The sequence below is a fragment of the Dermacentor silvarum genome, chromosome 11 (assembly GCF_013339745.2).
Source record: "Dermacentor silvarum isolate Dsil-2018 chromosome 11, BIME_Dsil_1.4, whole genome shotgun sequence".
Lineage (NCBI taxonomy): Eukaryota > Metazoa > Arthropoda > Arachnida > Ixodida > Ixodidae > Dermacentor > Dermacentor silvarum.
The window spans coordinates 19,078,670-19,094,894 of NC_051164.1; the positions used below are offsets into that span (position 1 = coordinate 19,078,670).

The following is a 16,225-nucleotide window of genomic DNA, read 5'->3' on the forward strand; positions in this document are numbered from 1 at the left end:
CACAATCGTAAAACAAACTGCTTTAATGAGCCAAATGGGTCTGCTACACAATGGATTCTCCTTAAGTACAAAATTTTTTTTGGTTTTTACCATTCAGAACAATGCATGTGCCTCGAGGCTATTAAATACTTGACTTTATATTAATAACAAAAGTAATATCTCACCTACTCCCACTAGCTGGCAACAAATTTCTTCTTTGAAGAACAAAGAAAATTGCACCCAATTGTGTCATCACATTCGTTCTAGCATTACACACACACAATTGTCTTGGTTGTTACAAAAAGCTCCTAGCTAAACTGTTTAAAACAAATGAAATGCGACGAGCAGCATAGTTGCTACACATGCCAACAACTAATTGTGAATCCCCGTCCCAACATAACCAATGTGTTTAAAGGCCAGTCGAGAAACTAGCTCAACATCGAGCCAAAAGCCTCCAGTGAAAAGCATTCACGAGAGCTATCACAATGTTGACATGCATGGCATCGTTCCACACAACAACGCTGTAGTTGCCACAAATTTGCGCAGCTTAGTGCATGGTTAAGGCTAATGTGAAAAGCTAAACTTTGTTACAAATTACGGGAGGAAGTTTTAAATGAGGGCACAATCAGACCTCTTAACACTGTCATAATGTGCGTCGGTGAAGACAAGGGCAGAATCTCAAATACCAGAGAGTGGTCGTGCTGTCAAGAAGGATGCAACATTTACGGTTCACAATGCATATCTATCTTTCAATTCAAAAACGGCTCGTGAAGTCAACTGTCGAGGCTTATACTGCGTGTTCTTTGCACCACAAATCGGCAATTGCTGCGAGAAAAAAAAAAAAGTATTGGCGAGTCAGTTTGCTAATATGCTGTACAAGATGCGAGGTGAAAGAATAAAAATGAAACTCCATTATTGCAAACTCTAGTCAACCTGCTCATTACATGGGCCTTTCAAGAAGTGAAAGTCTACAAGCTGCTCTTCTTGCCTCGCCAAAATGCAGCAAGAGCCGTGCCAAGAATAGTTTATATTTAGCTCTTATGCAAGCCCCTGAAGAGGGAGGTTGTGTATTTCTCCACTAGTAACACACCGGACAGCTTCACACAATTCGTGACAAAAAAAAAATTATAAAAAAATCGGGCGATGTGGCGAAAACCTTATGATATGAACAACAAAACATGAGTGCTGCCATCCGGTGCCAAGGCTGTGTTTTTAACTGACGGTTGGTGCGGAGGTAAGAATTGTGAAGTCATGGCCGAGAAACACACACCTAAATCAACGGAGCTGGTGAAACTATTTTCAGGGCGGGCAACTCCTGCGATCAACCTGAGAATGAACAGCAAATAGCGCAGGGAGGCGAGCTTGCCACAACCAATGCAGCAACTAAACATGCAGTGTTACCGTTAAGAGGTCGCGGGTCAAGTACGAAAAAAAAAAAATAAATAAAAGCCAAAACAAAGGAAAAGAAAGAAACCCTTTCACCCTCTTTTCTCCGCCGTGTCTCCGAAGAGATTTAAACAAGCAGCGTCATTCCCAGACAACGCGGGTGGCTGCTGGCAACAGCAACCACGTGACAGCCGAGGCTTGAAAACAGACAAATCGCTTCTTTGAAGACGGGCAAGAAAATAATAAAAAATTAAATAAAGCACTTTATCTCACACCGTCACACGTCACAGCAGTTCGTAGAAGTCACCCACCAAATCTGTTTTTCTTTTCTTTTTTTTCGGTTCCGAATCGATGACAGTCCGGCACTGAGAAATGCAAGAAAACACACGGAACGTATGGTCGTAGCTGCGGCCGAGATGGGAAGCGATGAACCAAAGGAGGCAAAAGCAGAACGGAGTCCCCAAAGCTGTAGGCACTCGGCGGTGGTGTACGGAAGAAATGGGTGGCCGAGAGGAAAGGTTCAACCGTGGTCGAGAAAGGAAGAGTTGAAAAGGCGTAAGAGCAGCTCATTCTGGGTCCAAGAAGAAGGAGGGAGGCAAGCGCAGGTCAACAACGCCGCAAAACGCTGTTCGGAGTGGTGGCGGGGGGCAAATAAGTGGTCGGCGATCAACGCAGCTGTGTTTTCTCAGGCCACCGTTTGTTCGTGGGTCTGCGACTCGGGCGGTTTCATGACGTCCGGCAGCTCGGGCGGGCTCGAGAGCGGCGTCACTTCGAGCGATTCGAACTTGCCCGTGTCGGGGTCTCGGAAAACGAGCCCCACAGTGGCTGGCGCTTGGGCCTTGGCCGTGCTGCTGTTGAGGCCGTACTCGGTGAGCACCTTGTTGTCGTCCATACACTGGTCGTCTTTGTAGAGCACCTGGTTCTCGGGCGCGACCTTGGTGATTCCGGCGATCATCTTCTTGAGCTCGCGCACCGAGGTTGTCTCCTTGGCGTCGAGGAAGACGGTGGTTTTTTTCCGTCGCACCATGAGGAATACATCCATTGTCGGGGGCGTCTGTGTCGCCGCGCGTTTTCTGCCGCCTAGGCTTGCTGCGTGGGGCCGAGGGCGACCCGGGCTGTTCCTTTCTTCGAAGGCTGGGCGAACGCTTGCCTCTTCGTCGCGGAGATTGTCCGCTTGGGGCGAAGCCGAAGCTCAGTGTTATCGCTTCGCTGCTCTCGCTTCTAGCTATGGCCACCAAACGCGGCCGAATTATCTAATCAAAAACGACGCTATTCGGAAATCTGCTGTTAAAGAGACGACCCCCTAAGGTTCTTTTTTTTTCTTTTTTTCTGAAAGCACTACAACGTATTGACAAGTGTACCGGAGTTTAGTGTTTATTATTGTTCACATGTTGGTCGTAAAACTTGGTTTAGCGCCAGCTCGCCAGGGTGAGCTACAGTAGCCGTTAGCTTTTGCTTGTTTTGTTTTTTTATTCAAGTTTATTAGTTTTCATAAGTTTTTCAACCAGCGCGTGGGGGCGAGCAAAGCGTTTATTGTCCGATGTGCGACTTATACCCGTGTCACACGGGCGTTTGGAAGGCCTTCCAACCGATAGTCAGTTGACTCAAAGGTCAAGTTCGAGCTGCTACACGGGCGGTTTCGAAGGCCGCCGAGTCAATAGTCTATCGAGTCAACGGAGCACCCTACAACTCTATTGAAATCTCGACGGCCTTTGAGCAACGGAAGCGGAAACAGCGCTAACATGCCCTCTCGTTCACAGTGTGCTCGTACTCACGGTTAGAAAGAACAAATCAAACCAAAATGCTCTAAAAATACTGTATATTAGTGTTAATTATTATTCAATAAAGTATTTTTGCCACTTCATATGTGCGAACTGCACATACTCTCGATAACAGCGACGTGCTTGTGTTCATTCCTTCCTCCATGTTGTCTGGTACCCTCTCCCTCTACTCCATGTGCTGCCGGCTGCCGTCGTATCGCCGCCATTTCGCCGTATAAACAAACATAAAAGAAAGTACAGTGCTTTTAAGTGGCTTTAATGTTGTTTAACTTTTGCTGACATGAAAACGAATAACTGACTGCAGACGATACGTAGGTCCGTTCGGCGGATTATGCAAACGTATCAAAGTCGCGGGTATATGTCGCCCCACGGTGGGACACCCCGTAGCGGTTTAGCCCCTTGGTAAGACGACGATCCTCCCGCAGTTGCACGGAGATCAAAAGTTTCGCTACAAAATACCGAACCTGTGCGCGCCAGCGGAGATTTCTCCGTCGTATTGGTTAACGCTGTTTTGTGGGTAGTGGGAAAATGAAGAAATACACGCAGCTCGCCCTCATTGTCGTATGCATCTTCTCCGTCCTCGCGTTGCTCATTTGCGAGCGGCGATACGCCAACATGAAAGTGATCCTCGAGGTGATGGACGTCTTCGAGACGAAGGAGGCAGCCGTCAAGTGTGATCGGCAAATCGAGCTCCTGCGACGCTCCCAGCTCGACTCCGGCGGCGCCCTGACGCCCGTCGTGTTGCCGGTCTGGCGCGAGGTCTTCGCCTCGGAGAGTTGGTCGCTCTTCGTCTACTCGGCGTACTGGGACGTCGCCGAGGACGGCGCGAACGTGTCGCGAATCGTCGCCGTCATTGAGCGAGACCTCCCGGCCGACCTGAAGTGCTTGCTGTGGTTCGACGGCGTGCACCACGTCCGAGCGGACACCTTCGCGGTCACGACGCTGAGCGCAGCCGCCGCCAACGAGGACGACTCGACGTCGGCGGTCGTCCTGGAGTGCGCCGTCCGCGACATTTCGATCGAGCCCGTCGCCGTCTCCTTCTCGTGGACCTCTGCCTCGGGCCGCGCCGACCGTTCGCAGGTTGTCCCCTTGGAGTCGACACGGCGTTTCCCGGGTTCCGTGAACGCGACGCGAAACTTCAGCGTCTGCGTTCCTCCGCTCGTCTCGACGGTGACGCCGTTGACTTTGGTCGAGTTCGCCGTCTACCACCGCCACGTAGGGGTCGACGACTTCGTCTTCTACGACGCGGACTCCCTCCCCGACGCCAAGAGGCTGCTCGCCGCAGTGCCCGGTCGCACCTTGGCCAGCGTGAAACTGCTCCCTTGGAACTTGCCCAGGCGGTTCTCAAACGTGTCCGAGTCGGCGCGCATCGCGGATTGCCTGTTGCGAACCAAAAAGCGGGCACACAGCGCCTTGTTCTTAGAGACGAACCAGTTCGTCTCGCTGGCAGCAGCGAAAGACTTGAACCAGCTGGCGCGCGGCCTTAACTCTTTAAGCTCTCGCGCGCATACTGCCGACAACAAAACGGGCGCGCCATTGGTGCTTTTTCACACGCACCACTTCTGCGACGAATTCTCGGACGACATCGTGGCGAGCTCGCTGCAGATACGTTTTGTGACCCAGCGTAAGGTCAAGTACCATCGCCTATCGGAAAAGCACAAGGTGTTCCTCGTCGCCACTGGGTTCACCCAAAGTGTGGTGGCCGCTCTGAGGAGCCCGAACCATCCCGTTGAAAGCAACGTCCTTGTGCCCGAGCGGTCGGCCGTAGTAAACGTGTACGGCAAGTGCAGACCACTTTTGCCAGTCAGGAACACGCGGGAGCACTATGTGCCGGACATGCACATGACGAACTTCCGAAGCCTGCTGTTCTCGTCGAAATTGTATCGCTACTTTGAAAAGCAACCATATGCGAGCTTATTGCTCTAGACATGACACTAAACGGACAGAGTCGCTACGAGCTGAGCATGACGCACAAACAGTGCACTGCTATCGGCTGGCCTGCGCAGCAGATTGGATTCCAGCTGAAAGCCAAAGATATAAACCTGTGTCGACATCCTGAAACAGTCAATCTGCAGCATGTGGCAGTGGCATAGGTCCGCGACCCACCGGGACAGAAGATGCTCCAGGCTGTGTTGTGTTTTAGCTAGTGTGCGTAGTCACTGCCATTCCGTGCATTGAGAACTACACTGTGGCCCTCAGAAAGGCGCTTCTAGGACATCCCACCACTTGGTGCGAAGATAAACTGTTGAGGTGTCCTGTGTCTTCTATCCCATGTTCTTACTGACCTGGTCACTGTGGTAAATGACACCTGGAAGTGTGTCAGCCTCAGGAGCTTCCTTAAGTAGGCACACCCTGGCAGTGGTCTCGATTGCAACGTGTTCTGTGGTGGTTCTCTACATTCCCACAAGATCACCAGAAAAAATTGTTCTTGTGGAGTTTGTGGTCTCAGGCATAGATCTACACCTCACATTTCTTATAAGTATTACATAACAGCTCTGTGTGCACTTTTGCAGCAACTTGTACAAGGTTTTATGTGCCCTTGTTACTCTGCTAACTGTAAGGCAACACATGCTTGGCACATTTCATTCTGTTGGCCTAATGTAGTGCATCTCGTCTGCATATAGCATTAAGAAAGCATGTTGCGAAACGTGTGATATATGTAGGCAGCTTCATTGTCATATTTATTGTTTTGTATACTTGTTTTTAGCATAGTAGGTGGAGGTTGCTCAGGTATGCAGCTCTCTAAAGAAAACTGACATTTATCTGTACGCTACCTTTCTGTTTTTAAAGAAAGGCACCATGTGCAAAGAACTTGAGGTCGATGGTATTATGACTTGGATTTGTTGGTAATACATTCTGGGCAGACCAGCAGAGCAAAAACAGACAGACAGATGGGACATGAACACAGTGCTAACTTCAAGCAGTGATATCAGTTGATTCTCATTACAGAATAAGTCATTGTTGCGCTGTGTTTATTTGTTTTGCCTGTCTTTGTGCTGTTTGCACATCCAAAGTTAAGGTCATATTCTATGTTTAGTTTTGTACCACTCCTGCGTTGTACTGTGTACGCACACAAGCACAGCTATTGATATGGCATCTCAATGATTGCTTTCAAAATGCTTTGGCACATTTTTATGTTTTCTTTTAATGTGTGTGTTGGTGCGCACTATGTCCACTGTCCACTATATTTTACAGTATGTCATTTCTGTAACAACTGCAACAAAATTTAATTTTTGCTAAATTGGTTATAAATGAGTAGAACACCTTGTGTCCCAGCCAACTTTAGCCAAGCTGTTCAACGTTAACAAAAATATTCTGAAAACGCAGCACAGGATACAATTATAAAATTACAGTGTTCGGTCATCAGAAATCTGATAACCGTACACTGTAGGTCATCGTATCTTGCACCGCGTTTCTTTAATCTTGTTATTATTATTTTTTTCCATGAGACAGCTTCGCTAACATTAGCTGGAACACCCTATGTACGACTGAACAGTCTTGACAAGGCTGTTGACTATCTTTTTTTTTTTTTTTAACAGCCTTTACATAGCACCTAAGCAGATGAGACGTGCATATAGTGGTCAGTGAATATGGCGGAAGCCCCAGCACATTGCCTCCGAGATTTTCAGCATTCCGTGGGTGCTCTTAGTCACCGAGGTCTAGCCAAGAAGTCATGTTGGTTCTTAATGTTCTGGGTTCTGCGTCATTTCTGGCAAGTGGCAGTGACGGCCACTTTTATTTGTTTATTTTTCGGTCGCGGTGTCGCAAATCTCTATTTTTGCTGGCTTTTCGTGACGCTTCCGCTTGCATTTCCAACGAAATTTTGCGCAGGAGCTTTTGTACAGTTATGTACATTGTTGGAAACTAGGCTTTTTTTTTTTCACAGTTTGAAATTTCAGTGCAGTTGGGCTTTAAAGGCCACCCTCAAGTGATGGCAATGTATGTGGATCATGCAGGCAGTCTTCTTTAGTACTGATGACACTCCCAAGAGTAATAACTCTTTCTCTACATTTTTATGCTTTAGCAATGCCAGCAGTGATAGCAGCACCAACTACAGAGCGCTGAAGCAGCAGTGGTAGTACTCGGTGGCCTTTGAACTTTTAAACCAAGCCGTACATTGTTGTGGGGCTTATTGTCTGGACTATCATAATGTGTGTGAACCTGATACTTCTTGCTGAATGTTCATTTACTTCCTTGGTGTTTTTCGGGTACAGGTAAATATCCATTCCACTCCTATGAGTTCTTGTGCCGAAAAACATCCTTAAGGATAAAGAATCTGCCAAACTCTGTGGACTCTGACAGACACTTGCCAAATGGACCCCATTCCAGAAGCTTGTAAATAGATCAACATGCACATTATTGAATAAATGTGGTGTTTATATTGACACAGAGTGCGAGCATTTCTGGCAGTCGGAACTGGGAAAAGGAAAAAGAATCTTGAGGGGTAAAGGTGTGTTGTTCTCAACAATGACAGTGCAGTTTTTAAAGTGCAACTTGCCACAGTACCTAAGGCATTCTGCTGCTCAATGGAGGAAAATGAAAAAATTCTAGCGTACTCGGATTTAGGTGCACATTATGGAGCATCGGGTGGTCAAAAGTAATCTGCAGCCCTCCAATTAAGTGGCTCGTAGCATGTGTGCTGGTTTGACAGTAGACACCACTGGTCGATCATTTAAATGCAATTTTTATTATGACCTCGCAGTCGAAGTCCTTGACAGTGGGCAATCCCGGCCTTCTGTATGTCACCATGAAGAACGTAATAATAGACAAAGAAAAGGCACAGCTAAAAATAGTTGCATGGTGCATTGTCCATGTTGGTACTGGTCACCTTAGCCCTGTGCTTGAATTGCACTGTTGTTGCAAACATTGTGACACTAAATGCGGTATGACATTTTCCAGTCTTGAAGGGAATAATGACTTGATCAACTGGCACAAACTGTTTCTTTCGTTCAAGCTGTTTCTGTGGGACAAAGAAGAGTGCTAGCTGACTCCCCCCCCCCCCCCCTCCTTATTCCCAGCTCGTCGGTATCGTGCACTCGAAGCGCCCAGGAACGCATGCCAGCTATCTCGGCCCGCGGCACTCACTGCTGCCAAAATACCGGCCGAGGGAAAGCATGTTTTTGAAGGGGGGCTCACTATCTTGCTTCTCCTGCTTATGTCTGTAAGTGTGTTATCACCCTGGTCTCGGGACGTCCCAGCGTTGCTGATTTGGGAATTCGATCGCCCTTTCCTCAACGCTTCTTGCTTTGTTGCTGCGGTGCACAGATTGGAGTCTCTTGGGTCAGAGTTTGCTCAGGACTCGAGTTTGGAGTGTCAGGCGTAACGCTCCATCGGTCTTGCGCGACTACGTGCTCTCTCTTCTGGGGGCAAAACTACCACGAGCGTTCGCCGTCGCTCAGACGCACACTCTTGGCGACACTGGATGAAGGCCCTTTGTGGAGACCTGTGAAGCTGGGCACTGTAGCCTGGGACATGCAAAGCAAGCACTTGAAATGAGCCTTTGATCTTGACCAGAGTCGTTTCAGCAAACGCTGTCTCTAAAGGGATGAAGTCTTTTGCACACCTTGTCACTCTGCTCCTCGTCTTGGCAGACGGTGAGTTGTGCCTGTGTCATGCGTCTTTCTGCAACTCTCTCTCTTTACACTCTTTCCTCTTTGACCACACAGCAGCTTGGATGCCTACCAAGAGATGAGAAAGTTAAAATACTGGGTTTTTGAATTCTCCTCTTTCTTTGAAAAAACGATAAATCTACCGCTACTGCTTCTGTGTGTGTTGATGGGAGTGGGATGGCGGGGTTATGCATCTTGTTTGAACAGAATGGTTTGCATGTACCGAGCCTACAGACTGTGCAAAATGTGCTACGAGTTTGGCTCAATGGGGATTTACTTACTCTCTTGGCGATAAGTCTTGTGTTAGGTCTTGACAAATCGGAGCATGTTCTCTTAGTTTGACAGAAAGGTTGCTCGCACTACCATTATCGCATGAAGTGTTGCAACTCCTCTCAGTGCTGACAGCTTTTCCCTTTTAACTGCACAGTTGACGTAAATGTAAACAAGTCCGACTGCAACTACGCAAAGTGCTAGGGATATATAAATGTTGACACACAGTAATGCAACTTTGACATTTCATTTTTCTTCTTTGTATCTGCTAAAGCATCGCAGAATTCACTATATTGCAGAAAGGTTGCCACTCTGATTGGCAACCTTTCATTATGCATTGTGCCTATTCATGCGTTTGGTCCCTTGCATGTTTGTTTTGCCAATACAAGCTCAGGCAATAAGACCCCACTCTTTTTCCAGTCTGCTTTACTCTCTTGCAGCTTGTATCACAGAAGGCCTGTAATTGTAAAACTTAATTATGAGCTATAGGAGGTCATTATCAAATAATTACATTATTTTGCTTGTTGGCTATTCTCCAGAAAATAATATTAGCGCCTGCAAAATTTAGCGCTGGTTTAGGCTACAACCAAATGCAGCTGATACGTTTCCGCACGTTTCTGAGTAAATGCTGCAGTCCCATAGTCATGTTGCATTACATCTCATGTTTGTAACACTTTTAATGCAGCGCGAAAACATAATGGGACACAAGAAGCCACAAAGTAAAAAGACAACACACAGCGCTGTGTGTTGTCGTTTGACTTGTGCCTTCTTGTGTCCTGTTAGGTTTCGCGCTGCATCAAAAGTGTTCCTCATGAATCACCAACAAGCCCCCATCGCTACCTTTGTTGATCTCATGTTTGAAACTATTGCAAGGCAGGTAACTTATAAAAATTGTCAATTGCCTGTAGCACTTTGCCTTCCAGAATTTGTAACATGCTTGTGGTGGCTGGAGTTGACAAAGCAAAGCTGCATGTGCAGCATCCGCTTGTTGCCTTTGGTCTGCGCTTATCTTAGGAATGTGCTTTGCAGGCAAACTTCTGACCAATGCCGAAGAATGCAACCAAAGCGGTAAGCCATGCTTTGCAAAGATAACATGTTTATACTGTTTATACCTCTTGCCATTACGACAGAACGTAACTGTTCGTTAGGGAGCTTGATCGCTTTGGTCTTGTACAAAAATTATTGTCATAATGTGCTTGCAAAAAATCGGTGGTATTATTGACCCTTTTCGTGGAGCAGTTTATTCTAAATAAATGAGATGGCGCTTTCAGCGGCGCGCCGCCGAAGAAAGAAAGGCACCAAAGGGAAAGGCACCACTTCATCATCATCATCATCGCCCGTGGCCTCAGCGACAGCGCACCAATACGAAACTATAGTGCCTAGAATATTCTAGGCACTCTAGGCACTATAACGACACCAGGACCGCGTCTACCTTGCCTCTGTGCGATCAGCTGTCGGAAATGCAACTGATATTTCGCTAACTCACTGTGCTCGATCCAATCATGCTGGATTGAATTATGTGGAATGAAGACGTGCGCAGTAGTTGGCTGCAACAATAGTGACTGGCATATTAAGGAAAGGAATGAATATGTGTGGCCAAGTTCGCGGACCGCTGCTGCATCCGTCCGTATGTGTTTCCGGCACTTCGAGATGTATATGGCTTTCCTCGAGGATACAGAAATCTGCTCATGCGCCAGCGTTGTATCGCTAACTTTCAAAGAAAGGGTTTCAGCCCTGGAATGCCGGCGAGAGTTAGTACCGCTCGGTAAACAATGACAAAGGGAGTAGCACCGCTTCCTGTCATACCAGGTTTCGCGCACGGTATCTGCACACATCTACCCCAACTGACGCAGAAACTTACGCCCACTCTATTGCCAACGTGTCAAGAATAAGTTAATGGTCGCACACCTGAAGATATGCGCACTATATGCGCATTATAAATGACGTATTACACCGATAGTGCACGAATGCTCGGAAGCTGAACGTTTCGTGACGGTCCATGTAGAGTAAGCGAGTTAGCAATAATATATCTTTGCTAGCAGGTATTACAATGTACAAAACAACTACGTTTCAAGCCTTGTGCGCAGCAATAACAGATCTATCGAAACTGTGCATACCCGCGAGTGATTAGGACGAAAATAATCGGATAGTGACCGCACCGAGGAACTTTACCTAGTCAGAAACGTGGCAAGCCGCTGCTTCAAAATATTTACCAAATAAAGAACGAAGAGTTTTCGAAAACACACTAATCCTGATTCAATTCATAAGCGGAAAGTTTGGATAGCTTAGGATACATACTTAGCCCCGCTTATACAAGCGCCATATATATGCTGCTTGTGCCGTTTGGATATAGCTTAATGAGCTCCGAAAGCACTTTTGCATGTTCTCTGAAGCTGTGGCCAAAGCATCGTGTCGTCCACCCAGTCACCGTCTACGATATCTCCCGAAACAGAGGTTTGCTATGCCGCACCAACGTCATATGCATCCACTGTAAACACGGAGACAGATGAGGCAAGCAATGGACGCGTCACCATGTGATCAAACATGGCAGCCCCCATGGGATCGCCGGGAAAAGGGTCAATAAGAATTTTTAAGTCTTATTTGAGTCGAGGCATGAATACGATTCACTAGTTTTATTCATCCGTTCAACATAATCGTGAAGCTAAAGAGTACTGACGTGACGCTTGTGACAATTTTTTGTGTGTGTGTGTTAAGTTAAAATCTGCCCTGTAAACCTCATAAAAATTATTTTCAAGTGTAAGAGTGTTTCAGGTTAGTACTATAATACTTGTTTCTACAAACCAGTTTTGGTACCCAGGAGGCAGATGCGTCAGGATGCACTAATTTGCACCATTCCTGAGATACATGATCCTGCCACAGGCGATAACAGCCAGAAGAAGAACATGCTGCAGTCTATCATTAATTTTTTTACAAGCAGTGCCATATCCTACCTAGCCTTATTGCTGCATGACATCGGTAAATTGAGCCTTGTGTCATGATGTCGCGGTAATGTTGATGATACCTGATCTGGCACTTCGATACCAGACCTTTCCAACGAGAGGTCCCTGGTCGTAACTCGAATGCCCTCTGGACCATTACAATTATGTGTGGTTTTCCGCCTTTGTGCTTGCAAGAAATAGTCCAGAGGGGAGGTGCTCTCACCCCACGATGGAAAGATCTATATAGTATGAAATTAAGGTATCTTATCATTCCCAACCATCACACTTGTCATCCTTTTATGTGTGAGAAATGTATGGTAGAGTTTTTACAACTTTAAACATGTGGCTCAGTAAACATTTAATATGGCAAATGTCTTTTTGGCATTTCTTTACCCGTTAAACATTCTAGTTCTAACAAGTTGTGGGTTAATTTGGTCTTGCACACTGATCTACTAGCCTCCTTCCTTGCATGGTCGCTTTGTGTGGTGACTGCATCGGGAAGGCAGTAGTAGTGGCAGGTTGACTCCTCAAACCGGGCAGTCTTTCCTTTAACTGCAAAGTTTTCTTTCTCCACTAGCTGCAGTGGCTGAGTTGGTGTGGCTTTCTGGTGCTGAGTGCGAAGTCGTGGGTCCGACTCCCAGCCGCGGTGGCCGCATTACGAGGGAGCGGGCGACACGACGAAACATTTTTGTACCTAGATTTAGGCGTACATTAAAAGGAGTCAGGTGGTTAGAATTAATACGGAGCCATCCACTCTGGCCATCTTCGCAACCCACTCTGCAGTTTTGGTACATTACTTGCACCATTTCTCTTTTTAGTTTAATTTCTGAAGAAAGGCTAGGTGATGTTCCTGTGTAGACATTTATGTGGATCCCAACTTCCCCTTCTGTTGAACTGCTGAGTGTCGCATAAATAAGAGTGCCAGGTATACATGAGTCTTTCTGATAAACCAATGGCTTGTTGCACTCAAATTTTGCAGAGAGGTAGCATTCCATAGTGAGTTTTGTTAAATTCCACGATTTCAGGCATTACTCACCAGTTTCGTCCACAATAAAGCTGAACTGAGTTTCGTATGCAATGAGGCCATTCAAAAGTTTTTGTTCTGCTGCAACGAAAGGGTGGCACCATCTGTCACTGCTGCGGTGAAAACATGGGTGTTCACCATAGCCATGACAGATGGCGCCACCATTCTATTGCAGTGGAATCGCCACATTTTGAGTGGTGTCATCATAGACAATGCTCGCTTTGGATCTGTTGTGGCCAAAACTGGTAAGTAATGCATGAAAACTTGGAATTTAACAATTCTCCCAGCGAAATGCTACCTCTCAGCAAAATTTTAGTGGAAGTTAGTCAGTGGTGTAGTGGTAGGAATAGTGTACACTTGGTGCTTATATTTATGCATCACAGTATTTTGGGGGAACTTTGGTGTGTAAGGCACAATTAGAGAAGAGCTGAGAAAGAAAGATACAGCTAGACCCAGAAAGCTGTACATGCTGTCAGCATTGCTTTTCTCTTATTTCTTATTATCGTTATTTATTTTTTGGCTGGAAGGTTGGACTGATGCAACCTTGTTATAATGAACCTTGTTATTATGAAGTCACAAATGACTCAAGAATACCTTCCTTATATGTGATGTTTGTTATAAGCATCTATTTGTTTAATGCGGATATCAGCAAGACAAATTTTGTAGTTTACGTGGTTATATCCAATAATTTGTTGTATCAAGGTTTGGCTGTATTTGCTTCATGTTGGTATGGCAGTGTGGAGAAACTGTTTGTAAAGGGTGGCCTTGCAGGCCATTAACATTGCCCCGTTAACCATATAGCAGGCATCGAGTATCTGGGAGGGGCCGTTAACCTGGTACTGTGCTTCCAGAAAACATGCTGGTGCCAGGGCACTGGTACCAGTACGAGTTTCACATCAAAGCGGAAGCGGCATCTGTGGGCAGCACCGACGATGTCAGCGAAATGAACTTGGCATGCCAGGTCAAGCTCTCCCACATTGGCACCTGCAAGTATGTGTTCGAGGTATGTGCCAAAGGCCTTGTGTTGTTCTGTGGCCCCTCAAAGGTGTGCATATGGCAGCTACTGTCATTGGAAACTCTACAAGGCATGCCCACTTTTCACAGAATGTCACATATCCCTTCAAGCGCCAATTCATTCTTTCAATTGAAAACTTGCGTTTCACCACATGGATAAATGTATTGCTTCTTTCCTTGTTCGCTTAACGGCTATTGAAGATAAGATAACAGAACCAGCCTCTTTTTGTCTCATTAAATCGTGTTCACAGATTCAAGAATGTGCGTTCTCATCCGGAGGTGGCCCTCCTGGTCACAAGGAGCTGTGGACAGAGCGTGACGACCTCTCGGAGATGACAAAGTGAGCCTCCATTTAAGCAGTTTCCTAGTTCAGTGCAGGACGTGGTATGCTAAGGCCTTGCATTACACTGTAGAACAGACACTTGAGCTGACAAGGACACATGATGTCAAGTGCTTCTAACGATCGAGTAAAGCTAAAGAACAAGTGATTTAGAATGCTATCACAATATGCCAAAATGATGCCGGCAATTGGTGCATTATTGGCATTTCGTCTGAAGTCAGCCTCTGCAGATGAACAGCTGATTATTATGTTGGACTGATGCCAACTTTAATGGGAACGAGATGTCTTCACAACGTCACAAACTTCGGTAAGCTGGAAGTGCCAACAAACTCGTACTGTGAACGAGTGGCTGGTGGAATGCACTGCTACAATGCGTACAGTGCTCCTTCTCTTACCAACAAATGTGCAATGATGTGCAGAAGAAACAATTTTTTTTCTTTCTTTTGTTTTTGCTTTTTTTTATAAAGCCAGCCTCCTAAGTGCGCACATGTTGAAGACACGCCATGTTTTATAGTTTTTGCCTACTCCCCTGCTCCTCTCGGAATGAATAATAGCAAAGGTGACCATTCTCACCTGACAAGGGTGTCTGCCAAGTCGGCAGGCATTCTTGCAGGTGGTCTCTTTGATGTGTTGTGGAAATGACACTGTGTTATCCATTTAAGCAGTTCTTTGCATTTGTGTTCCTATCTGTGTCGTTGTCGATTGTAAATTCCAGTTTTGCTTTTCCAGAAGTTTCTAAAGTGTCTAAATATATAGTATGTATTGCCAGGGAGTTGTGGACTTGTTTCATAATTTCTATGCATTTAATGGACTGCCTTCTGATGCTTATTTCAAAAATCAGGTTCCCTGTTGTGATGTCGCTCTCTGATGGTGTGGTGACTGGACTGGAAGTTTCGCCCTCTGAGTCAGAACACATACTCAACATCAAGCGTGCCCTGATTTCAGCCTTTGTATTGAAGAAGTCGCATATGAGAGGAGGAGCCGAGACATCGGTAAGCAATATTTATTTAATTACTGATTTATTTATGCATTTACTTGTGAACATTACAATCTCTGCTGGAGATATAAGTTGGGTGAAGCATTAGCAAGGGAATGGTTGCAAGAACATCGAACAGCAAATGAACTTGTACGAACATGAGCAATAAAAGAATATGAGTCATATATATGGCACACAAAATGCATCACATGCACAGAAACAGGTACATTAATATCGGAACACAAGAAAGCATGTCAACTGTTGCATTATAAAGTACATGCGTAGCACTACAAGCACACATAATACAGTAGAACCCCGCTGATACGTTTTTCACGGGACCGCAAAAAAAACACGTAAGAGCTGGGAAATGCAAGAGCCGGGAAACAGGAAAAATTTAGAAATGGGAGTAGTGTTGAACTGCACACAATATTATTTTAATTCTTACGTGTGAAAAAAAGTCGTAGTTTTGCCCGACAGCTGAAGTGTCGATTGCGATAATAAATTAGTCGACAGCTATACAAAGTAAGAATAATAGTTTTATCGTCCGTATGAACTTGTAAACATTCGCTTATTAACTATATTAACAAGCATGGTGTCAGCGCCCACAGGCAAACATGAACACATCAGGCTCGATAAGCGCGGGCACGCGCTGTCAAACGCTGACGTGAGGAATTTAGGCGGCGCTGCAAAAGTGAGCGAAGTGACCTTCGCGCTATTGTCTATCGCCTCAACGCAAACTGAGCGCCGAGAACACACAGCATGTACAAAGCTACGAGCCGCCGACGCACCTACAGTGCGTAGACTCTGCCCTCAACGTAGATCGCTTTCAAGATACGGCCCGCGCGACCGTGCGCCACCACGCAGTACACAGTTGATGCCAGAACATAGCGCGCTGCCTGCTATCCCT

At 46.1% G+C, this 16,225-nt stretch overlaps 3 protein-coding genes across 3 annotated transcripts in view; 2 read left to right on the forward strand and 1 right to left on the reverse strand.

Annotated features, from left to right (window-relative positions):
• Positions 1–2,566, reverse strand: LOC119433518 (elongin-B). The gene has a single exon (XM_037700759.2). It carries the CDS (start codon positions 2,405–2,407, stop codon positions 2,051–2,053), a length of 357 nt encoding a protein of 118 aa, XP_037556687.1. The 5' UTR covers positions 2,408–2,566; the 3' UTR covers positions 1–2,050.
• An 878-nt stretch (positions 2,567–3,444) lies between these two features.
• Positions 3,445–7,531, forward strand: LOC119433997 (uncharacterized). Its single transcript, XM_037701290.2, has one exon. The coding sequence runs from the start codon at positions 3,675–3,677 to the stop codon at positions 5,070–5,072; it is 1,398 nt and encodes a 465-aa protein (XP_037557218.1). The 5' UTR covers positions 3,445–3,674; the 3' UTR covers positions 5,073–7,531.
• A 657-nt stretch (positions 7,532–8,188) lies between these two features.
• Positions 8,189–16,225, forward strand: part of LOC119432444 (uncharacterized) — a 115,695-nt gene continuing 107,658 nt past the window's right edge. Inside the window, 5 exon segments of the mRNA XM_049658240.1 lie at positions 8,189–8,740; positions 10,055–10,093; positions 13,840–13,991; positions 14,254–14,342; positions 15,184–15,334. Coding sequence (XP_049514197.1) covers positions 8,692–8,740; positions 10,055–10,093; positions 13,840–13,991; positions 14,254–14,342; positions 15,184–15,334 — 480 coding nt within the window. The 5' untranslated portion in view covers positions 8,189–8,691.